The sequence below is a fragment of the Lissotriton helveticus genome, chromosome 3_1, assembly GCF_964261635.1.
Source record: "Lissotriton helveticus chromosome 3_1, aLisHel1.1, whole genome shotgun sequence".
In the NCBI taxonomy this organism is placed as follows: domain Eukaryota; kingdom Metazoa; phylum Chordata; class Amphibia; order Caudata; family Salamandridae; genus Lissotriton; species Lissotriton helveticus.
In genome coordinates this window covers 31711223-31736816 of record NC_136061.1, presented here as the reverse complement: position 1 = coordinate 31736816, position 25594 = coordinate 31711223, and the positions used below count along the sequence as shown (strand labels likewise).

Sequence of the window (25594 nt, the reverse complement as noted above, 5' to 3'; positions counted from 1 at the left end):
AGATGCCACTGAAGGGCTCTCCGTGGCCACCAGGCATTCTGCATAAAGCGGTCAGGCCTAACAGGTGTGGGACATGCAGAACTCAAAGTCTGAGCTAGAAACATCTAGATTAAATGCAGTGTCTCCGCAATCCTCTGACCAAGGATAATGGCCTCATAAGGGACCCGTATAACACTGCTCTGATGAATGTCAGCCTGTGTGAGGGTGAGGCGGGATTTCTAGCTGTCGACAGTCAAGTCCATATCATGAAGCCATCGAGTGGTGAAGATGTTCCATGACCAGCGCAGGAGGCTCTGCCTTCACTAGCCAGTCATCAATGTCTGGAAGAACATCAACAGCCGACCTCTGCAGTGACATCGCCATCAACTTGGTGAATATTCGCAAACCAGTCATCAGTCTTAATGTCTGCACTGTGAACTGTTAGTGCTGAAACCACCCAGTGAAGCTCTGATGGTGCTTTTGAGCAGGTAGGATGAGTAGACAAAAGTTGGCATCCTGGCAGACGAGTGACACCAGTCAAACCTCCACATTTAGGGCCAGAGTCTTAAATTATCCAGCCAAATGAACACTTTCAAGAGGGGTAGGTCAATATGGGTCCCAAACCTCTATCTTCTTAGGGCTCAAGTAGTTTAGAAAGTAAATCATGTCCCTTTCTCTCAGGGGCACCACCTCTACGGCTCCTTTGTTCAGCGGGCAGGTGCTGTAGAGAAGGGCAGTCTGGAGAAGAGGCCAGAAAGTGTATGGCGCAGTTCTTTGGAATTAGCTGGATGACACACGGATCCATTATGATCGTCTTCCAATGGGTGAAAAAGTAAGCCCCACCAACCCTCGGACGCCAGAGGTTTCGAAACCACAAAGCCACAGGATGAAGGCAAGAACTGGACCTGCAGCTGTTGAGGGCATCCATTAGACCCACCACTGTCGTGAAAAGAGCAATACATTTGTTGAGGTGCATGGATCGGTTGTGAGGGCCGATGAAGTATGCCGGTATTTTCAGTACTGTTAGTGATATTACTTCGCAGGCCCTGCAAGCATGCAGTGACTCGGCTTTGAAGCATTCCCTGGAGGAGGAGTTCTGTCTTCTCTTGACACATCCTCTCGCCTTCAAAGGGCATGTCCATGAGTGTCGCTGGGACACCTCCCAAAAGCCAGTGGAACTCAGTTTGGCGACATCGCACAATAGCCACCACGTCCGCCTGATCCAGGCCGATTACAGAATCGATTTGGAAGTGTCAGAAACATCCTAGACCAACTCAGAGAAAGGCTTCTTTCAAATGTTCAGGTGAAGTTACAAGGGTTAGTGAGGCAGCTACCACAAGGTGTGTTTCTGGAGGCCTAAAAGGCACGTAGTATTCGCAGGTCAGGAAGCACAGACTTTTCGCCCCGTAGAGTCCATTCTTTCAGACTCTTGCTTTGGAGGAGCCAGAGGAAGAGCTCAACAAAATGGTCCATTCAGAGCTGCGGCTGCGCGGGAGGGCGGTCCGGAGGGAGGAGCGCGTGTCCACAGTGGGCACGTAGCACTTAGCCCGAAATGGAGAGGTGAGAATATGGGGCAAGGGGGTTATGTTTCCATACTACGTTTGACAGTCAACCTCAGAGAATATGAATCATGTTATTGGGATATTTATATCTGACAAACTCAGAACCAGCTTTGAGCAAATATCCTTAGAGTTCAAAGTAAGATGAGCTAGAAGACAGAACAACAGCATGGACCCTGGAGCTAAAATGAAACAACCACAAACACAAGGGTAAATGCAAGAGAATGAACTTCTCTGCTAAGGTGGACTATTCAGAAGCAGTGATAGAACTGACCCAACCCAGCAACGCAGAGGAGCAACTGGACAGTTCCACAACTCAGAACCCTGACACTGTAAACCCTCGCCCTTGTAAACTGCCCAATGTATGCACTTCTAAAATATTCTGAAGCACTCATGTGTCCTATTCTAGGGCAGCAAATGCGTTACGCGATACCTACAAGGAGATACGTGCGCACACCACAGCGCACGCCTCCTATGAAGGATACGCTGATCACACTGTCCTGATCACTGGTGTCCATGCTGATGTAGATTCTCATAGTTCACAGAATGGCAGTGAAGGTTTGTGCGGGGTCAGCCCCTTCTCCCCCCTTGTCCTGTCTCACCAGCAGATCATGTGACACAAGCTTTCCGCCCATCTGGACAGGTGACAGCAATTGGCCATCCGAAGCCCAAGGTGCTGAAGTAACATTTGGCCGCGGTGTCCACGTTTCCAAAGATATAATGGCATTGTTCATTTGCTGAAATGTAACCTTTTTAATAAAAGGACAATAAAGAAGCAGATACTCACTGCCTGTGGGTCCACTTGGCGTCTCTTCTGCGGGGGGCTTCTTCACCTTCTTCCATTCCTTCTTCTGCGGACTTGAGATGTCTGCGACCAACGTGTCCTTGCCTGGAGGACAAAAGCAGAGCATTTCCTTAGCTCCGGTTGAGCCCAGAGTAACTCGCTGAGAGCCCTTGTTTAATAAGAGGTGCCCTTGCAGCACACCTACCACCGAAGCAAGCCCTGGGAGCTTATTCTCTGGATGAAATGTAATCAGTCACTCAATCGATTCACAATAATCTTCCCACTTGTTTATGCAGTGTAGACTATTGCTATGCAGGCATGCTATACCTCCCTAGGTTTTGATAGCACTATGAATATGCTCATGTATTGGTTTATCTATTAAGCTGTCTTCTCACATCTCTTTGTCACACCAAAGCCAGTCAGACACTCGTTCATTCGATGCATCGCCTCAGAGACGTTTGTCTCACAGACCCAACACATCTCCCCACATTCGCCTTCACCAACCCGCTGCACCTCTCTTCAGACATCACCTTCATTCACACCCTATGCACCTTCCAAAGATCTTCCAATCACCAACACCCTCCACATCCATCTGAGAGCTCTACCTTGAAGTCCATGTGCTTCCTACTACGCTGTAGTGTTCTTCTACCTTGCCGAAGGTCACAGTAAAGGAGCAGTGTCAGATTTTTTAGCTACTTTGCCTTAATTGTGGGCATTTGGAAAGCGTAGAAACACTGATTTAAAAGAGGTCAGCTTCCTTGCGGCTGATCCACTCAAGATGGTCACTATAGTCTTGCTTTGCCTTAGTGCTACTTGGTGAATTTGGTTACCTTATGATCACTTTCAGGAGTGTCATTGCTGTGTCTGCAAACTTTTCCAAATGTTTTATTTGAATGGACCATGCCAGCTTCCAAGATGATAGGGATCTTCTTGATTTCTCTGTGAGCTCACTTGCTCTGCCATCCCAAGCGTACTTGCTGGTCCCAGAGGTTAAAGAGATGAAGGTGGTGGGTGGCAAACACTTTGACATGACTGTATCAACCTCTGAACCCCCCTATGGCCACGCCTCGGCAGCCTTGCTGTAAGGGACCTTGAGCACAGGCTTTAGCAAACCTGCCTGTGGTCTGCCCTCAACGTGGGCATGCAGGGCCTGCCGAGGAGAGCCAGGCCTGCTCTGGTGTGCCAGGCTGCAGCACAGGGACATTTCATATGAAGATCTGCAGTGGAACCAGCGCCACCGGGAGAAGTTTTAGCCGCCTGTGAGGTGCACAGGAGCAGGGAAAGACGCCAAGAGCGAATGACCACCATCCTTGAGGCCGTTTACACGTCCTAAGCAGGGGGCCATGGGCAGCAGAACTGAGGTCCGAGAGCTCCCTTTAGACACCCCACTGCGACACCAACATTGCTGATGCTGAACGGTTGTTGTTAAAGGGGCTTGCTCTGAAAGTTTGTCATTAAAGTGGAAGCCGTCTTGGAAAAGAAACATTGGAGAAATGTCTGCGAAGAAGAGTCCGGACCTGAAAGTAGGTTTTTTCAAGTAGGAGCTACATGCACAGGGGAAGTAGAGTTCCCGTGTGGAGAAGAGGCTGTCCAACCCATCAGCACCCGACACACCGAGATGAGAATCCTGGAGCCATTTTCCCAACAGTTTCAGCTACTGAGGCCAAACTGAAGAACATGGAGGAGCGTGAATGTGATGGGGGAAATGAAGGCTCTTCCTAGAGTGCTTCAACGCCACAAGACGACTGAAGTTTCCTCATCTAGAAAGCAGAAATACAGACACAGGGTGGTGGAAAATCTGCTGAAGCTGGATCCCAGGTTCCTAGGAGAACTGCTCTAGAGTCCTCTCAATGCCCTGGAAAATAAAATAAAGGAGGCCTACAAACTTTATTTTGTCAGCTAGAGGGGTCAGATCCCTCAATGGCTCTTTGCATCTAGAGGACCTACACGGGAAACCCAAAGTTGGTCCCAGAACTGATGGGGTGATTGTGGTGATCCAGAAGTCAGCTGCCCTGAGGAACTTCTTGAGAGAGATGATGTAGCAGAAGGGAGCCTTTTGTGGGGGTGGAAGTTCATATTCTTACTTCGTGACTCGAATCCAGAAATGTTGAAGAAGAGAGACCTGCTGTCTATTCAAAGGACTACGGATGCACTGGGCGCCAAGAAATTAATTTTTACAGAGGTGGCATCAGTGAGTGCCTTCTTGAACCGCACGGGAGAGCAGACTCCTGAGATGCGATTATTTTCTGACGGCCTACGTTACACTGACCCTGTTGTTGTGGGGTCCTTAGAGGGACCAGTTATTTGGAGGTGGAGTGTTGAATGGGATTGAAGAGAGCCAACATCCACATGTATTGGATTTCTTCCATTACCATTGCTCTTCATGTCCTATTGGGCTGCTCCGTTTCCTCAAACTGAATTTTGCTATTCAGAAAACATATTTAAAAGATAAAAATTGCTTTGCTGAAATCTGTGGTGGTATGCAACTGTAGCAAAATAGGATCTGCTTATTTAATTTTCCCGAATTTATAACTTTTTTTGATCATCCGGTTTTGGACTTTTTACCATGTGTGAGCCTCACAACTGGTGTTTCACCCGCGGTAATCACATGGTAAACAGACTGCATGAATTTACCGCTTTCTAAGATAAGGCCGCTGCAACGCAGCAATAGTAAGGGGTAACAAGCTGGTTACACATGAGCACGTGTGGGGACTGCACGCACGAGGTTACAATTGTGCGTAGTCCTGCAACTTCACAGAGGTAGCCTGGAGCAAAGAGGACTCTGCAGAGGTAGATATTGGCCTGAGGTAGGCCTTATAATACTAGTGGGTACTCATAGGTAAAGTCAGTATGTTTTACTGTTTTGTCTGGAATGACATTGTGCTATATACATGAGGGGAATTCTGCGTTAGAGTGGAGTTTTGCTTTCTTTTGGCATACAAAGTCCAGTAAATATTCAAACTGAGGATAAACCCAAGCAGCCAGTTTGAATTGACAAGTACCAAGCACATATATGCACACCTAATGGGTTGTCCACAATTTTTCACACATGTCTGGCTCAGCTCAGGATCAGAGTCCAGGCCTTTTGTCGCCCTGCTTGGCCAAGTTATTTACACTGCTAGCCAGAGGAGGGGAAAAATCTCCCCACATAAAAGGAGCCATTAACAGTGCTTCATCCAGGTCCTGAGGAGGAAGGGGTGGGGAAGAAAATCTGCATCCAGTAATAAGCGGTCATGCTGTATCAGGGTTGTGACAGTTGAGGCCTACTGAGCAAATAATTAATCCCATATTTCTGGAGTCAACATAGGATGGGATTCCCCTTTAAAGTTTTGTTGGGAATGTCCCTGGCAGTGTTGCAAGCAAGGAGTGCAGCTGATGTACCTCGAGGAGATATGAACAGTGACTTCTTGATAGCGCCTTCTTGAATGGTCCCAGCATGCTGTGCAGGAGGGTTGGGACTGGGGTGGAGGGGTGATGTGGCACCCTTTGATTGGCCAGCAGTGCCTGGCTTCTAGAACTTTCCACCCCCAATTAAAAACTCTTGCAGAAGGGAGCGAAAGTGGTTGTTGTTGGAGTTGGACACTGGACGTGGATGGCAGCAACATCAAGGGCAACTGGAAGGACTCACCCCATATGCCCTAATGGACCAGGGACTCTGCCTACAGTCGACCCCAGAAGCGTGGGTTTCGCCAGGACCATGGCATCTGATCCCCTTACAGGCCCAAAGGACCACCTGTGGAAAGAAGTGGACTTCTGCACCCTAACAAGAGGAGACGCGCACCAGAGCTCATGAACAAGGATAAAGGCTGGTTCAGGGAGGCAGATCCCTGCAAAGTCTGCTACCTTAGAAGCCAAGAGGCCAGCTGAAAAGGCTCAATGTGGCAAGGGCTCGCCACCAGGAGCAAAATTAGCCCACGATTGTCCAAAATGGTCCAATGGGGCCCAAGATATTCCAGGAAAAAGGATCAGAGTTGTGACTCCCTAGTCCAGAAACCAGAGCGCACGGAGATGCGAGAATGGGGATGGCAAGTCCTTAAAAAAAAAAAACCTGGGGTGGGATAGGCCCAGGGGGTCAATGCAAGCTACAGTAATAATTAATGAACCTTGGGAGGTAATGCTGCCTCCTCAGAGCCCTTAAGGTCCGGGGATCCCAATCCCTGGGCTGGTTTATGCAACAGAGGGCTCAAGACCCCCATCTCCAGGCATCTGATACTGCAAGAGGCTGAACACCGCCATGCCCCCAAGAAAGAGAAGAGACCCAGGGCCCCATCTCTGGGCCCCCGACACGTGATCAGGGTGGCCTCTGCACCATGTGCACCCTACCGGCATGGAACAGGCAGGGGAGAAGCAGGCTTCTGTGCAAGCAGAGATGGACACAGGGAATCTGGCAGGGCCAGCCGGAAGGTGGCTCACCATGGTACCCCCAATGTAGAAGCCAGTTGGGGTGCCTGGGTGGGATGCCCCACCGCCATCTACATTTTGAAACAAGAACAAAAGCAAAGAAGTTGCAGGGCACGAAGCCCTGCGACACATAAACAAAGCTGTGTGCGGAGCCGCTCGATTAATGTCCATGCTCTCTGTATGAGCACCTCATAATGCCCTGTGGGGCTCACCTTTGCCCAACATGTGGCTGTATGTGGTGCCTCCAGGAGGGCAGGGGCACCACCAGTGTCCTCAAGAGTGTGGGGGTTGGGAGAGCTGCAGGGTTGCAGCAGCCCCCGCCCCATCCAAAAGGAAATTTAAAAAGTACTAACCCCAAGTTTCCTGTGTCAGAGAAACTAGACCCCACTGCTGTTCAGCAAAAGATTAAGCACGGCTGAGGGTGGAGCGTTTTTTAGGCCTGCTTGATTTGGAGTGACACCCCCCGCATGGTGATGTGCTATATTGTACGAGAGGGGGTATCTCTGAGGTCACAAGTAAGTTAAAGGTATTTCCACCGGCACAATGTATGTTTGTAAATTACTGCACAGGATTAAGTAGTGTGTGGACAGTTGTTTATGGAGTGCCATTGTTGGTTCCCAGTGAATGGTGGTTACTAGCCCACAGCCCTCCCCTGGTAGCCCTTGGACTGCTCTGCTGCTCTACCCTGGAGTGCTTGGTTCCCAGTGAGGAGGTGACTGTGGACCTATCCCTGAAGCAGGCCTCGCATCCTGCACAACTACTGCTGGGTTTAACCACAGCTTCATGCTGGGGATTTGGTTGTTTTTGGTCTGTTGCTGCTCTGTCCTGCTCCTGCCTCCCTGTGCCTTTGAAGCTCTTGCTAGGATTCACGGTTCTTGCAGCAGACCTAGTTATTCCATTCTAAGTCACTTTAACTAAAACACAAAATCGGTCTGTCGCCATGTTAGGTTAGCGGCATTCCTGTTGCCGCTGGCCACTGCCTGTTTTCTACCTGTTCCTGTTTTGGCGTATTTGTACCTGTTCCTCTGACACCACCAGCAAGGGTGTCTGCTCACTGCTGGCCCTTCTTGGCATCACATGTTTTTGCCAGTTCCCCTTTCCATATTTGGGCTCATCCAGCCACTTCTGTTCACATTTCCAGAGTCAAGGCAGACTTTTCCTACAACTTCTCCGTTTCCTCATGCAGACTTCCAGAGTGCAACTCGTGCAGTCTGGTGCATTTTCAGTGCTCCTTTTATTTTAATCCTGATTTTCTGCCTGCAATGTTCTGCCTATTTGTCTGTTTTTGATTTCCCAATCCTGCATTCTCTATTATTGTTCAGTTTTGTTCCATCATTGTTATGATTGGCATCTAGAATCTGTTTAGTTTAACATCAGTGACTTGCTACAACCTGATATCTAAGGAAAACCCCCTGTGCCACTCCAGCAAAACCTGTGAAGGCTTTGCTATTCCTCTGCTTGGTTAGTTCTCTGTAGTTATTGATCAGAGACTGAAACCAGCTACTTCATTTGTACCAGTCCATTTCTCCCAGACATGTTAACCTCTGTAAATAAATGAATTTTGCAAGGTGTGTTGCTGTAACAAGAGTTGTTTTTTTAGCTACAGAAAACCTTGTGCCATTCCAAGGTAGTACAATTATTTATGGTATTAATGTATACGTAACCTTGCCTTCTTATTCTTCTTGTCTGTTCACAGACAAACTGCTGATCTATGGCGGACTCGCACTTCTGTCCCGCTCGCCATTGGTCTTCTTTCAAAATAAGATGCGAATGTCCTGATGCAGGACTCTTGTCCCTCTCCACCCCAGAGTCCCCAGGCATACCTCATGCGTCTCATCAGGATCTTCATCAAACACTCATCCCACGCACCGTCTTGATAGGGGTAGTTCCCTGCCGTACCTTTTATTCCCCCAGAGATCACCGTACACTATATATGAGCATAGCATGCAGATGATGGACGGCCTATTCTACCCCCCACACCATCCAGTAGATGCCCTTCAATACCCCAGCTCTGTTGGGACGACAAGCCCCCCATCAGCCGGTGCCTCTCATCGAGGGCCCCTTCCTTCCACTGAGCCCTCCTCCTAAAGCCCTCCCCTCTATGGTACCTGGCTGTAGCCACAAGCCCCCCCAAAGCCCCACCGCCTCTCATAAGAGGGCTCCTTCCTTCTACTGAGCCCCCCTCCTGAAGCCCTTCCCTCTATGGTAGCCAGAAGCTCCATAACTCACCGTACACCTGCAGCGTGGACAGCACGGAGTGAACCCGCTGCACCTCCTTGAAGGTAGCTCTCCGAGTGACAAAGGGGACACTGTACACGCGTGGGTCATTCTTCTGAAACAGGGCATTCTTCTTGCTGAAGAAGATGGTTTTGTTGTGGCTGGGGGCTCTCAAGAAGATGGCACGCGCAGTCCTGAGGTGTAGTGACCAACTCTCCAGGAGGTCCTGCACATCCTGCGGAAGGAGATGGAACAAGTCAGCGAGGAGGATATTCACCAACTCCAGGAAGACATTTTAAAAACAACTCTACAAATAGGCTCTCCATCCAGTTCACTAGACGGGCAGCCTTTCTGCATTTATATGGGAAGTATTTTCAGTGTCAAGTGTTCATTTATGCAAAAACAACAGTTGATAGACATCTGGGTCTAAATCCATCGTTCTTTTGCTCACCATGCCATTCCAGTTTGAACCCAGCCATATGCAAATCAGTCTTGACCCTGTGCCCCATGGGAACTGTCTGGTTCAGGTCCTCCCTGGACTGCAAACAAGCATCCTAGGACCGGTTTCGGGCTAACAGCCTTCATCAGCCAGGCTTGCTTGAATCCAGTGGAATATTTTGCCATTGTGCAACATTCCGTCCATCATCTTGTGTGTTCCGCTGTTCACCCTATGTGGGAAGGGTATGCCCAGACGTGGGTCCCGTGCTCACTACGCCGCTGGAGTCAAGCTATCCTGGCTGATGACAGGTGATACCAGAAACCGGTCCTAGGATGCTTGAATCCGGTCCAGGGAAGACATGGCTTGGCAGTTCGGGCTGGACTGTTCCCATGAGGCACAGGGTCAAGACTGATTTGCATATGGCCATGTCTGAACTGGGGTGGCTTGGTGAGCAAAATAACGATGGATTAAACCCAGATCTGTGACTGGGGGTGAATGTTTTGCCAATGTGCAACATTCCATCCATCATCTTGTGTGTTTTAAGTGTTAATTTATGCCACTGTCAGGATTATTCCAAACATGCTTGGCACAGACAGCGCGCTTGGCTCATACTCTCTTCCACGGAATTAAGGAATCCATGGTCTCTATGCCCTGCTGACTTGAGAGGTGCCGACAGAGGTGGGTGTCGGATAGGTGCTGGCCAACAGAGCTGCAGGAAAGAAGATATACGTTCAGGAAAAGGTCTAGGGATGGAGAGACAGAGCTAGAGAGAGTTATGGGCATGGGGTAGTATAGCCATACAGGCCTTGGTGTGCTGAAGACAATTAGAGGGGAATCACTGCCTATCTGATGTTACACCTTTACACTCTAAGGCCCCTCTGCTTCCTCCTGATACAGTTGGGAGACAGAATTATCAAGGTCCTGAAAAAGAGGTAGAACTTGTTTTTTTCCTCACTTTGCTCACAATAGCCCACATGACATTCATAACAGAAACAACCTTCTTCGCCTACTCAAGCACGTCCCAGTGCTCACTGGGATTACCTTTTCTGATCTCATAGCAGTCAAGTTTGCATCAATACCAGGCAAAGGGGCTTCGGGAGCAACTGTTACTAGGTGGTCACAAGAATCCCTAAGGGATTCAATTCTTGGGGAAGCCAGTTTCTTTAAAGACTGGGGCATAAAACTCTGGGTCCCCCCTCCCAACAGAAATATCCCCACGTACTTCTTCAGGATGAACAGCGAGGTCTTACACAAGCCTCCTGAAAGGGTCACTGGGTGCAACCCACGACTGGCTGCCAGATGCATCAAAAGCAGATAACTTCATTAACATTTCATATAACAACTACCAACGTTTGATGAGCTGTAAATCAACCTTTTCTGTCCCTCACAATAGTCACAGCCACCATGGGCATCCTCCAGCCCTCTGCCCCCAGCAGTATTCCTTCTAACAGATTAGTTAAGCATAGATTCTCGACTGACCATTTCCTCTTGAAACGCTGCCAGGTTACAGTCAACCCTTTCATCCAAATCAGCAGTGGACCATGTGAGCAACAGTGATATCATCTGCTTTCAAGAGACTTGGTCTTTGTTTCCATCAGCTCTCCACGGATATTAAGAATTCTTCCAACCAGCGTCCCGGCCTAATTCTTATGGCAGCCCTTTTGGGGGCCTCTCCATTTTCATTAAACATACCTGCAAGGTGGCAGCTACCCCCCTCTATAGGAACCCCTTGGCTGGACAAAATTTATTAATCACAGGTCTTTCAACACCAACCAGGGCCTTCCCTTTGCTTTTAATCAACTGCTACCACAACACAGTTAAAACTTCAAAGTCACTGGCAACAGCTCTTTTGATCAAGCATCCGGAAGAGCTCCTACTTGAGTTCGCTTCTGCTGAAGTTTTGTTATTCTGCGATTTTGACATCAGTGACCTGGGACTCAACGTTCATTAGTCACCAAAGAGCAAGAAGCCATGAACACTTTCTTAATCAATTACAATCTATGTTTTGCAAAGTAAATTACATTGGCACAGAATCCCAGTGTCCATCAATATGCAACATTTAAGAATCTCTCGACCACTGATTATAATTTTTAACACCATCTTTTGCAAATAAGCTAGTTAAAATGGAGATCCCCACTCGTACAGAGATCGATCATAGCCCTTTGACTGTAATAATGGACTTGCAAGTTCCTGTTGCTGCCGAAGTAACTGAAATGGGGCACTCAATGCAGACCAAACTCCACACTCTAGTCAGAAGAATCAAATGGGACTCTTTAGGCGCCGATAAGCTGGGCACTTGGCTCATGGAAATAACTCCAAATTTCATTCAATACTCTCCCACAGGCGATCATCATAATTGGGACACAGCTATTACTAAATTAAGAGACCTCCTAGCATACCCTGAAGCTCATCACAAATTCCCCAGGCCTCCCCCGCGGCAGATTTCCAATCCAGTTTTAGTCACCCAAAGAAGAGCCCTAAGGCTTGCAATAATCTAAAGGTACAAATCTTACTGCCAATAACATGTCTTTATTACGTAAAGCCTACAAACAATCAAAATGGGAAGCCAAGAAAGAAAAAGAACAGACTGACTGGCTAAAGATATTTGCTATGTTAAAGGAAAAAAACCTGACTCACTTTTGGCACCACATAAACAAACTTCGCTCCTCCAACAAGAGCAGGGGGAACGCGGTTTCTGAAGAAGTCTGGTCTCAGTATGTGATTCAACAATACTGCTGTGATACCCTGGACCTCGCGGAGGTCGTAATCAGAGATCCTGCCGACATTACGCTATTGGATACCCGTGAGTTGATTACCCCGGCCCAGGTCTGCAAGTTTCTGAAATCTAAGATAAACGATGGTGCTCCAGGGCCTAACGGCTTTCCATCTGCTGTATTCAAATGTGCGCCGGAAGAATGGGCTAAGCTATCACTTCCCTTATACAACTATGCGTTTACTACCTTTCAGATACCGGATTTATGGAAAGGCTCGATCTTATGTCCAATTCGTAAAAAATGAGACCCTTCCCTTCCAGCTAACTACCGACTCTTAGCCCTATTAGATCTTGAGGCCAAGGTCTAAGCTCGGTGTCTTCTCAAGAAAAATGAGTTGCGGAAAATAATATTTTACCATACTTTCAAACTGGGTTCCGAGCTTCTGCCTCCTCAATTGACAACATCACCGCCCTAGCCATTCTGAGTCAACAAGCAGCGCAAAAAAATCAGCTCCCCCTCTATTGCTGATTTATAGACTACACTACTGCCTTCGATAAAGTGTCTCGTAACACTCTATGGAGGAAATTTGAAAAGTGGTGATCCCACGGAGCCTGCTCGGAGCCCCTATCTCCTTGCATAAGAACACATGTGTGCGAGTCAGAACTGGCCCAACAGTTTCTGCAAAAATTCCAACTTCAGACGGCCTAAAGCAAGGATGTGTTCTTGCTCCCCTCTTGTTTAACCTCTTCACCGCCGACCTGGGGAGATTCCTGGAGCAAAGCAGCCTCCTTCCGCCAAAACTGGGCCACGAAAAAACGCATCTGTACATTCTGCAATATGCTGACGATATTGTCCTAATGGACCAGGCCAAGTCTGGCCTCCAACGAGCCTTGTGCAAGTTCAACAAATACAATAGAGCTAATGCTCTTCAAATTAACCAGGATAAGAGCAAGGTTTTGATTTTCGGCCGTTGGAAGAAAAAGAGAATTCTAACGTGCAACATTGGGCTCGCAAAGATTAAAACAACATCAAAATATAACTACGTGGGGGTTTCGTTTAGCGAGTCTTCTAGACCATCAGTCCACTTAGCTGCCCTGAAAAAGAGAGCTGGAGCAACAACATACAGCCTGGCTCGACTCAACCAGTCCCTGAGAAGTCCCTCCGTGGAACCCATACTGAAGGTGATCACAGCTACCCTTCTTCCTGCCCTAAGTTATGGGCACCAGGCCTTTCCTGATGCATGCTCAGCCAGTCTCGACCACGCCCAGGTTACCACTTATAAAAAAAATCTTTTGTCTCCTGAATTATATTCACAGGGCAAGACTACGACTGGAGCTGGGTCTCCAAAGACAATCCATTTTCTGTGAGGCGGACACCCTGACAAGATTGCCTTGTTAGAAACATGTGTTATGAATTTGCTGGTTTGCCTCACTTTGTTTTTAATGAGGTACAGACGCTATGGAGACATTTTTTATTGCAATGGTTTTAATTAACTGAGCTAACTTAATAAAAATTTGAGAGGGTGTTGGGCAGGACAGAGTGTGATGGGTGGGTCAAGTTGGTTGTGGCCATGTGTCCGAAAGTTGTCCTCTGGACTACTGTTCATCTGTTCATTGTTCTGCTCCCCATTGCACTGAGTCAATAATCCCTTTACCTTCTTTGAGGTGTCTTTACCAGCCTGGCTGGAGGGTCCCTGAGGGAGCATATATCCGGGATCAGTAGAGGACTTACCTTGAGCAGCGCAGCCTCGTTGTACCTCCGCAGCGAGGCACCTGCAGACTTGGGCATATTACTGCGGCTCTGCCCATCCCGCAGTCCCTGTGATGTGCCCCGCTTGGCACGAACAGTGTACCGGTGAAAAGTCTTGTGCTCCAACACCTCGTTCCTTACAGAGGAAACAAAACACAAACAACGCTATGCTTTAACAAAATAAAAAGTAAGATGAATGAATTTTTTCCATGCAACTATTACAGAAGAGAAGCACATATTGGGATATTAGTCTCAGGTTCAGAGTGACCTTGAAATACAAGATATCTCATTGTTCAGTGGTCTAAGTGGCTGAGAGAAACTACTCAATGTGTTCTTTACAGCACTCAAATCAAAGTGAAAGTGTCAAGTGCACAGAATGTAACTGCAGATTCTTCTGCATGCCATGAACGTCTTATTTAGATTTTAGTTACATTCCGATAGCGCTTCATACCTCTGAGGGTGATTCGAAGCACATTTCAGTGGAATGAGCAGCGGCTCCTTTATAGGTTGCAATGGAGAAGGAGGAGTTCATGGTGTGGCCTAGATGTGGGCTGTGTGTGATGTGTGCTCTTCTTGTGGTGTGATGACCCTGTACATGTGCAGACGTGTCCAGCGGAGCGAAGAGGATTCTGCGCTAGCTTCCCAGGTACTGACAGGTACCATCTTGTTCAATCCTCCATCTAGAAGACTCCTATCCACCCTCCTGCTCAACACGTGTATTCTGAACCTGGCTCATGAGCATCCCTCAGAAGCCACTTTGGGATCTGTTGTCAGTGATTTCAAAATCTTCCAGAATGAGAGGGATTCACTGTGTGAGGTTGAGGGAGATTGAAAGAAAATTGGGAAAGATAGGTGAAGTGTGGTTAACAATTTCTACGTCTGAGAGGGCACTGTAAACACTGCAAGGGGGGTTATGGGGCTGGTCACAGTGTCAGGGCTGGTTAGTGAAGAGTGGGGGAGCAGGTGAAGGAAGTGAATGAGGCATCAGAATCAGGCTGGCACAAGGATTTAGTACCAACAATCGAGTCGGCGTTTATGTGCGTACACAACTGCTACTGTACCACACCAATCAGGCCTGAGCACAACAAACGTGTCTATCTACAGCCTTCCAGTGACCCTGCCTGGGCCTAATGTGTTATTGACCACTGGGAAGAAGTTGGCATGTTTTTGGAGCATACAGTGGCTCCTTGTTCGTGTGGGGAGGTGGACGGGTCTGCTTGAATGGTCATAGCTGGAAACATTCTCCAGGTTGAAGACATGGAAGGGAGAGCAGCTGCGGGGGTAATATCCGAAGCGAAGCAGTGTGTCAGAGGTGTGCGACTACGGGCTGCTTCCAATGATTGGACACAACATAGCACTAGAGCAGGGAGGGTACACAGGCTATGCAGTCGAACCTGTTCTTCAATCAAAGCCGCCTTGTCAGATTTACGTGTTGTTTTTCAAACCTCCTGGCGTGGGTGGAAGGGAGACTACTCAGTGATCATAATAATGCAACAATACAAAGCCAATGTGCCTCTAGGGCGGTTGTCGGCACAGCAACGAGAACTCTTAGCAAGTGTTAGCAACAACCCGCAGAGAAACAAAGAAAAGCTTAGAAGGCTATAGCCCATCTACAGTAAAATAACACCACCTTTTGACACCCATTAGTACATCTACCCTGTGGTTGTCCGTGACAAACCCAGTTCATTCATTACAAAAGGGAGAGATAGGAATTTAAGTAGACTGCAAACCTCAGAAGTGAGGAATTAAGGAATGGTAACTGGGCAAGTAAAAGGGCCCAACAGGCCCAGACTTAGAAACAAGGATGAATCCTGCCTCTGTTAACTAGCAGAATCCTCCCCTTGTTGGAGACACCAGCCCAAAAGGAGGTTAGGTGAACAGTGCAGTGAACGTGATCAATATCAAGAGTGAATTATAAAGTGCGCTAGTGCTATATACAGAAGCAAAAGGAAAAAACAATGCTAACCCAGTAGTATTCTAATATACAAAAAAATTACTCAAAATCAGACTTTGCACATTAGTTCATGTCAGTCAGCAAGTGATTACGTTGACGTTTCAACCCTGTGTATTAATTTCAAGGGGGTCTTCATCAGAACGAATAAGAAAGCTATGTTGCAACCACAGGAAAGTTAGAGAAAGAAAATTCTGAACAGTCAACAGCAAATCATCGAGAGCGGTCTGGACCGGGTTTGAATTGCTATGTTTCCTGCCCTACTGCAAATGGGGTTCTGTCATCAGTAATGATCTCGGTGATCGGAGATGCAGATTGAAACAGATGAGTTGCTGTTGAATGTTAATTATTTATCTGTCATTTTGTATTCTTTCCACATAGGAAGCTTAGGCTTTAAGCATTCTTTGAGGGAACCAATGTTCCTTTTTTGAAAACTGAATGAGAGTTTGAGCAATGATTCACCTAAGACAGCCAGACTCACCTGTGTGCTACTGATAGGAACTATGACAACTTACTTACTAACCACTGTTAACAACCCCACTACTGAAGACCTTCTAGACTGAACCTCTGTCCAACTACCATAGTACAGATCACTTGGTCTTAGCCCCAAAACAACTTCCATTATGCCATTTTATCACACATATATAACACACTATACCCACCCCCACTTTACTCAAAAGTGTGCACGCAGGACACAGAGGAAAAGAAGGCAGGAGAATGAAGGAAGGAAGAGAGGGAGAGAGCTCATATCACTTACTGGAAATATATCAATTTGTTCAGAGACAAAATCAGCTGCCAGGCTATTAAAGAAGAAGGTGGTAGAGGGCATGTACTACTCATGAGCTTTGGTTATTATCAATAAATGAAATGTTCGAGAAACTACTCTTAAGACAGTGCTTCGCTTTTACTTCCATGAGGGATGAGACATTACGAAATGCCTCACAAAGAGCACCATCTGAGACCTTTTATGGAAAACGTTATTAAAAATCTAGCTCTGCAAGACCAGCACTCAATTCAAACCAGCGACAAAGCTAACAAAAGCAACAAAGATGCCAGGAATTGCTCCTCATCCAGAAGTATGACCTCTGAATGTGTAAACAAAGATAATCAAAAATCTTTCTGTAGCTGGGCTACTGCACCCTTCAATATAAATCATACAGCAAGAGGTCTGTGGATTCACATTTCTTACTCTTAAAAATAAACTTTCATTTAGGCGGATTGAATATATTTGTATAAACTCCTAATGGTGTGAGTCTCAACAGCTAACACCTACTCTGTTGGGTGTTTGCTTTACAAGGAAACAAGCACGTGATGCTCGACCTTCACCCAGTTACCCTTGGTGATCCCCCAGAAAGTTGTTAAATATGGTAGTAAATTGGATGGGTAATGTTAGAAAACATACAATTTAACCCATGATAACGCAACGGTTACATGAAAAAGGAGGACTGAAAATTAACTCAGAAAATTAGAACCCAGAGGAAAGAACTGTGGGATTCATTAAAAATCTGGGAACCATGTTATGCACGGATCATCAGAACCCTGGTGTGTTGACTCCATGTAGTCTTAAGGAACATGGAAGGAGCTGGAAGATAAGAAGACACTTTTGATCTACAGATCACTGCAACTGGAAAACTGCCCAATGTCTACACCACTGGATCAAGCTATCCAGGCTGATGAAGGCTGATAGCCAGAAACCGGTCCTAGGATGCTTGATTCCGGTCCAGGAAAGACATAGCTTGGCAGTTCGGGCTGGACTGTTCCCATGAGGCACAGGGTCAAGGCTGATTTGCATATGGCCATGTCTGAACTGGGGTGGTGTGGAGTGCAAAAAAACGATGGATTTAGGCCCAGATCTCCGTACTGGGGTGAATGTATGACAATGTTCTGTATTCTGTCCATTACCTGTTGTTTTTGCTTAGAGAAAAGTCTCAACAGAGGTACGATCATCAAGATCAATTTCCTCCATTGCATGGACAGCGCTGATGAGACAATGCATCAATGGAGTCTACTGTGTACTTAGAGTTAGCTATACAAAGTGAGGATTTTCAGTTTCCTCTACACTGTACACCAGATCCAAGCGTTAGAGTCACGGCACAGATGGTACCATGGCCGGCAACTATTCTGAACATGAAGAACTCTTGCTCTTTTCAAGCCAACTCATGAAAAAAACACATATACAAAGGGTGCTGTTCTATTGTAGTGTGTTCTGAAATATGTTATTCAGACCCAATCAGGAGCCGGCATGCTGTCTTACGCTTCTGTAGGCTTCAGTAGGAGTGTTTTTTCAAAGAGCAAACAAATGAAGAAAATACACCAAACAAGTTGAGAGTATGCTAATCAAGTCATCTGCTAAGGAGAGGGCAACAAGCAACCATCACATGGTGGGGCTGGAAGAGAGTTTAACCACAAAAGAAGCGATTGAAGATACAGGGAAGTTTATGATTCTATGGCGAGACCAGATAGCCTTATTAAGATTGTGCTTCCTGATTATGTAGCAGCAAACTCTGAAACAGCAAAACAGATCACAAACCCCCTGAAAGCCAGGCACACAGTAGTCTGAACAACAGCAACCTCTTAGTTGCCAAACCCTCTCCTAAGGCCTCATTTTCTGTTTCAGCGGCAGCCCCCAGTGAAAAGTCCTGACTAGCGAGAAACAGCAGTATGATGTTTCTTGGGAAATACCAATTTAATCTCCATGGAGAGAAGCCAAAGTTGGCTCCCAAAGATGAATGCAAGTTGAAAAAGCAGGCATTCTCCAAAGCATTTTTAAGGGAAGAAAGACCGCTGTTCTGAAAGTTCTTTCATAAAATAAATCAGCAAATCTGAGGCATTCCTTAGGCTCTAAACAAAGTGCACTTTTTCATCATGAGCTTTCGCTCCCTTCTGAGATTCGCCAGGGATGGAGGGGAAGCAACTTCTGTCCCATGTGTTTATGAGCAACAGCATAACTGGGAAGCATGTCTACAGATCCCTTGCAGACCGCAGACTTCTTAAAAACCTGCCTTGACCATACTGACCTGGTGGATGCACTTGGCTTCACTGGTAGATACTGCGACGGCTCTGAAGGGCGACTCCTCAAAGGGGCGGACAGAAGTATAGGATCTCACTGGAGGAGTTAGCCAGCATAGTAGGTTTGTTTCTTGCTTCCATTCAGGCTGTCTTCAAGGCCCGGTGAACTATGGGGCATGTCAACTGTTGAAAACACGGCACCTTCATCTTCTGCTACTCATGGAGGGAGGATGCCTCCCTATCAGAAACTCAGGTCAAACCTAAAGGGTCCTTGGACCACATAGGGGGGGAAATACCCTTGGCTTCTTTGGAACCTTTTCGGATTTGGTCCTAGCAGCAGATGGACAAGCTTGAGGGTGTTTTTAAGACCTCTCTGATAATGGGGAAGAATATTTGTCCAAGAAATTGAACTTCCATCATTTGTAACTGTCTTGTGCATTCCTTTGTAGCGAAGTGGCTAATCCGTTCCTGCAATCCGTTGACTAGTATAATCTGGATGTTTTAACGAATCTGATGATTTATTGTCAGGTGATACATACATTTTAATTTAAAAGCGAAACAAGTTTTTAGAAATATGAAACATAACCGTGGATAAAAAGAAGAAAACTGGCATGTATCCAAGAGAAGGTGGTTCATCACAACAGACGTTTTCAGATTCAGATAAGAGCAGAGCAATCCACAAACTTTTCAAAAACTGGTATCTGAACATTATCTTATAAATTGATTTTTAATATTGTACGGCTGTATTTGTTAATTCACCCAATGTGTGACCAGAGGTTTAGTTCTATGGTAACTATTTGGTGCAAACCAACTCACTTTCCATAAAAGAGGCTTTTCCCCATGTTCTGCTTCTGCAGATTCCATGCGTTGCTCCAGGATTTCAATTTTATAAAATGGCAACGATCTTCATGTTGTTTTAGCGCTATGGTTTCGTATAGTTTTCCTCGATAAGTTGGAAGTGCAGAAGGTTCCAAGCCAATAAGAATCTACATGTTCTTTCAATAGCTCAGGAAAAGCTTGCTTTGCCGCCGGCAGGGTTAACTTTGTATTGTGTACTGCAAGTAAAGCAACCAACAATACTGTAGCAGAACTAGAATTGGTTCCCAGAAGGATCATGATTCACATCCCGTGATCCATCCTGTTCTCAATTCTCTACCTTTATGTTTTCATTATAACCCTCCGCCTCTTGATTCAACGGACGACTAAGAGATGACCCAGCTATATGACTAAAGGACTCAGGAGACTGATTACTTTCATCCCTGGACAAGCAATAACTTGAGGAACATGACCTACGGCGGCATCAAGTGAATTTACTGAGGAAGCAAATTCTATCTGCCTTAAGTTAGGAATATGAATCGATACATAAGAAACGGAAGAAGTTAAAATCAAGTAACTGAATACTGGAATCTGAGCCCCATATTCTTTGAGACACCTTCTTCTAGAGGAAGAGGAGGCTGAACCTCCTCTGAAGTACCACCTTGACGCCTGAAGTATGAACTGAGCACTCTGTTTATGTTGCTTCCTTCATTAACACCCCTTGTTACAACTGCTTTCCCGAGTTAAACTACCTCACACGCCCCAATATTGTACAAACAGCACTCAAAAATAAAATAAATGAAGAAAGAAGCAATGACTTCCTTTCAAGCAGGCATACCGACTGAGGTTCCTGCTTCTTTTGTCTGCCAGTGTGACACAAGCAACATGCTTGTGTCACACCAGCGTGTGTCACACCGGCTTGCGTCACACCGGCTTGCGTCACACCGGCTTGCGTCACACCGACTTGCGTCACAGCGGCTTGCATCACACCGCCTTGCGTCACGCTATACCAGCACTGTTTCAAGCCTGCAGGCATCTCATTCAAACACATGGCTATACCAATGGCTGCTTTCAAGAGCCATCCCTCCCGCCCCCGACCAAACAGAAATACTGTGTGTAAATACAATGCCCTTGGACAGCAGGGCTCGGTAGGCCAGGCAGCCAGCAGATAAAGTGACAGAAACGCATCTTGCAAACTTTAGTACAGTGTGACTAGGGAGCCCTGTTTTGCTCCGACACTATAAACTCGCATATAAGTATATAGGGTGTCATATATATAAACATTTATCATAATAGCAAGAATCATGGCATTCCCCTCTCCACTGTATCTTGATAAATATTAGACAACAAACAGCCTCTAGGCTTCATAAGCGTTTGGTTGCTCCAGCCAGTAGTGTGTGTGATGTTCCATCTTCATCCTTAGTGGCAGAGACACTAAGCACTACAGCTCCAACTGGAAATTCTAAACCCGGGAGCATTGTTACTGCTGCACGGTGTGTTGTGCGCTAGTGGAGGTGTTAAGGCTCAGTAGGTCGAGTCTGCTGACGTTTTTACATCTGCCCAATGGCAGTCTGTGACAATAATGCACATCTGGAAGGATATTTGCCATCACCAACACTTGTGGGTTGCTTTGTGATGGGGATTCCCAATATATGGGAATTAGCAAGTTTAAAACTGCAGAGGGAGCGAATTCAGAGTGCAATTGTGGGAGGTCAAACAGGACAGATTCTCTCCAAGGGCGCAAATTACACCTACGACATTTGCGCCCTAAAGGTAGCTTTCTTGTGGGCTTGGTCAGTTTTTATGAGCATATCTGTATGGCACATAGCGATGCTGTGTCAGGGTTAGCAAATCAATAGACACTATTTAATGCTTTCTGGTAGGTGTAGTATTAGTTAGACCAGCCAAATAATCTGATGAAAATGATTTGCAAATGGAAAACCAAAAAATGTTTGCCCAGTGTGTAGTGCACATGGAGAGATCTGGTAAGCCTAGCTGCGCACCGGCCGGCTGGAAGCACTCATCAGGTGCAAGTGATCCTACACAAAGGTGGAAGCTGACTGCAGGAGTCCTTCGCAATCCTTGGGGGCCGCCAGTCCATGGTGGATGAGCCCTCATGGTCAACAGGATGGATGCGCACTAGAAAACGTCCATACAGCTAAACGCATGTAGAGGTCTGTCAGATGACCAGCACCTTCAAACTGGTAAAGAAGTGGACTGAGCAGCACTGTCCCCACAGGGACTGACCCTTCCTCCCACATGCACAAGTCAGCTTTGTACATTGGTGAATCCCAGAGTCTACAAGACTCATAAAAATGCAAACATTTCATAATCTGCCCAAATGAGCTGAAGCAACTCAACTACAACAAGGCAGCACCTCTCGTCTACTTACCCTCTGAAGACGGCACCTGCAAAGTGCCCGCCACCAGCCATGAGGACCACCCAACACGGCTTTCCCTGTAGGATCTTCAGCGACTGCACCAACTCACTGGCATCCATTGTGCGATCCTGCAAACCCATAAGAGCACAACATTAGGACGTTCATCAGAAGAGTCCCAAAGGGCTGTACGCTCACGGACACGTGTACGTGACAGTGTAATGTCCAACTAAAGTCTTGTAATGTCAGACAACCGTCAAACAGGACTTCCAATGGCACAAATGTGTTGCATAATAAAGTGGGTTGTGCTTAATAAACAAAATGGCACCAACAACGGCATTGTTGTGCTAAGTTCGCCCTCTTGTGAGCGTTTCTAAAGATATTGAATGAAAAAAATGATTTCCCAATTATTTAATCATTTTAGTCCCTGTTTGACAGCTTTTTCTGTCTACTTGACTACATTTAAACAACAGAAGGAAAGCGTGCTTTAGGTTGGCCCCTCCCCAGCCACCGTGGTGTCAGTCACGCTGAATCAACCAACCAGTGTTTCTGTATCAAAGAAAGTCGTGCTTTTGACTTTACTGCTCCGCCTCCTGAGCAGCGCCTCCATTTCAATGCAGGAGGTACATTGTTTTCAGCAGCAGCAGCAGCCGGCAGGGACTACTCTTCAGCAGAGAAGACGCTCCCCACTACTACTAACAGCAACACATTCTGAGTGATACACAAGCGATCCTCACACAGATATGACATCAAAATGATCATGGAGTTCCACGATGCACTTGTTTCTCCATGATGCACTGACATGGGCTGAGCCAATAGGTCTGTGTTCAGTCTGCTAATGTATGCAAACAGTACATGTTTTGCAAATGTTATCACGTGAAAACTAGGCCTACTGGCATTCCTAATGATTATTATACGGAATGGTCACTAGTTTTGTTCATTAGTGAGTGAAATGAAAAAAAAACATGGCTTCATCACAAAGGCTACACATTTCTGAAAACGAAATAAAAATCTGAACTCCGGAAGGTGTCGTTTGCGTAAACTGTGCATGGTTTCCCGACACCAAATTTTCATTGAATTCAGAAACTATGGTACATAATCCAAAACAATGCACCACTGTTGTTTATTTTAATAGTGCATTTTTTTAACGCAAACTAACAAAAATCTCACTTTCAATAAAAACAAATGGAAAGGTATGCTCGGCTGCAATTTCCTCTTTATAATTTCATAAAGGGTGCAGCTCCGAATACGCCTAATAGAAGCCCTTTGAGAACTTCACAGGGACACCTAAGAGCAGCCTGTGGTACTGCAATTGTTTCTTGTATTTTATTTTATTACTTATGCTACTACTGTTATATGCGGGATATTTCTTGACAAACAAAACAAAAAACAAAGAAACATTATTATTTGCAACGCTTATAGCTCAAACATTCAGTAATGCAAGACCTATTACATTGCAAATGCTTGTTTACATTTGTATTTGGGTTATTTATCTCAGAAGATGTTTATTGTATCCACCAAGAAGTTGTTGGTGGCATCAATTAAGGGTTGTGATCCTGGCAGTCTTTTTATGGATTGGGGTTTGGGTTATCCCTCATTGGTCATGGTTTAACTTAGTGATGTTCGAGTAGGTTCAGTCGATCCAGGGAGGGTTTGGACATCATCACCAGCTGTTGTTTTACAGGGTTAGCTATCTCAAGGTAGGATTTCCTTAAGGATCAAGACACTAGTATTGCTGTCAAGTTTTGGAATATTCACACAGACTATGTTTTTTGATTCTCCATTTTGATGACCTCTCTAGGTGGGATGGGTTGGTCACCACACCTTGTGGTTTGGCATATCTCTCTGGATGCAGATAAACCAACTGCAAAGATCCACAGAATTTCTGGAATGGGCAAGTTTAGATTTCTAATCACTTGACCAATACAAGTCTGCCCACCATCGCCGTGCCCATTGTTTTTCCTTTATTTACTACAAAGATACACATGCCAGTGATCTCAGGGGATTGTTTTAATAGCGTCTGTAAACTTATGATTTCATTCAAAGCACACAGAGGTTTGAAAGAGACTGCTCTTCGACAAGCAATCACAGGTGTGTTTTACATCTCAGGCTTTGGTTAGCAATGAAGTCACAGTAAAGTGTTTCTGGTCAGTTTGGTAGGTTAAACATGTAGGTTACTGTCCTTCCTTATGTAGGTAGAAAGGAAGCTGTGACTTGTAGTTAATGTCATACAGTACTGAGCCTGCATTATTCACATTACTAAATATTCAGACACAAACTTGCCTTTGCAGGGCCCAACACACATTGATTCACAGCTAGGAGCTGTCCCTCAGCGTTTCGGAACAGCAACTTGTTGGACGGGCCTTGACGGTGCGGTTTCTGCTTCGTCTGGTCCATCTGTGTTGAAATGGCCTCTACTTCATCCTTGCCTGACTTTTCAGTCTCCTCATCCTCAGACGAATTATCAGAGTCAGACCCAGAGATGCTGGACAAGTCGCCTGCACGGAGAGAACACAAGGGAAACAGGAGTGTTGGAGAGGAGGACAGAGCGAAACGCATAATGAAGAAGTAAACATTCACCCGTGCATGCTGAACTTAGACCCATACAAAGCCTGCTGAAGTCGAACCCGCATCCCTGAAGATACATGGTTGACATACGGAACACCAGGCATGACCGCCTGGACCATTGAACACATGCATGGCGCCACCTGCATGTACTTCATCTACCTACGCATCCCTTCCAATGCCATTATCCCTCTGACTGTGCAGGTTCACACTATTTCCATGGTTTGCTTTAGCTTATCACCAACATAGATCTCATCCTTCCTGCCTTCACACATTGTATATCAGCCCATATGTCCCCCACCTACTCAGGCACACCCTAGCCAGATCATACCGGCTTTCCCATTGCTCAACTCATGTCCACCAACCAACCCAGCCACCCACGTGAGAATCTAGGGTACCACTTTAAAATGAATGTATTCAAAATACATCAAGGAACAGGTTAAAATGTAACTTGGAAAGTAAAAGCAAAATACTGAAATGTGCTGCATTTCCATCCTTTACTTTACTTAGCTTCAAATTTCCCATGCAGCTGTTTTTGCAGTTCTGACTCCCTTGGAAGTGTCCAATGATTCCTTTCACTTCAGTTGTTAAGCAGGGAAACCTCCACCCTGCAAGTAGCTGACCATCCTTTCACACCCCACCCCCCCTTTCGTCTCCACATTCTACCCATCACAACTGCCCTGGAACTGGTTGGGTTCAGGATTCACACCTTGTGGGTAACTGAAGCTTTTCTTGAGGTACTCTAAGAAGAATATCTTTAAGCACCAAACCTCGTAAGTACTGTTGCCTGGTCATAAGACACGCATACAACAAAAGGTAACACCAAAGAGTGCATGGCCGCAATGAAAACTTGTATCATTTGAAAACAGCATTTAAATAGAGTGAACAAGTATATCAATATTTCAGCACTCTGGTTGTTTTTATAACTTGTGCTGTAGTTGCCTTACCATGAATCAATCAGTTCTTTTTCTTTAACCCCTTCGATGCTGATGACGGCCCCCAGCCGTCATGCATCACGGGGCTCGTGTGCTGAT

The 25594-nt window shown here is 46.1% G+C and overlaps 1 protein-coding gene across 3 annotated transcripts in view; it reads right to left on the bottom strand.

Annotated features, from left to right (window-relative positions):
- Positions 1-25594, bottom strand: part of ANKZF1 (ankyrin repeat and zinc finger peptidyl tRNA hydrolase 1) — a 145058-nt gene that overhangs the window by 68200 nt on the left and 51264 nt on the right. For all 3 annotated transcript variants that reach the window (XM_078679153.1, XM_078679152.1, XM_078679154.1), the window contains exons 5-9: positions 24279-24493; positions 22011-22126; positions 13825-13978; positions 8953-9175; positions 2326-2427 (exon numbers count right to left, since the gene is read on the bottom strand). In XM_078679153.1, coding sequence (XP_078535279.1) covers positions 2326-2427; positions 8953-9175; positions 13825-13978; positions 22011-22126; positions 24279-24493 — 810 coding nt within the window. The remainder of the gene's footprint in view (positions 1-2325; positions 2428-8952; positions 9176-13824; positions 13979-22010; positions 22127-24278; positions 24494-25594) is intronic.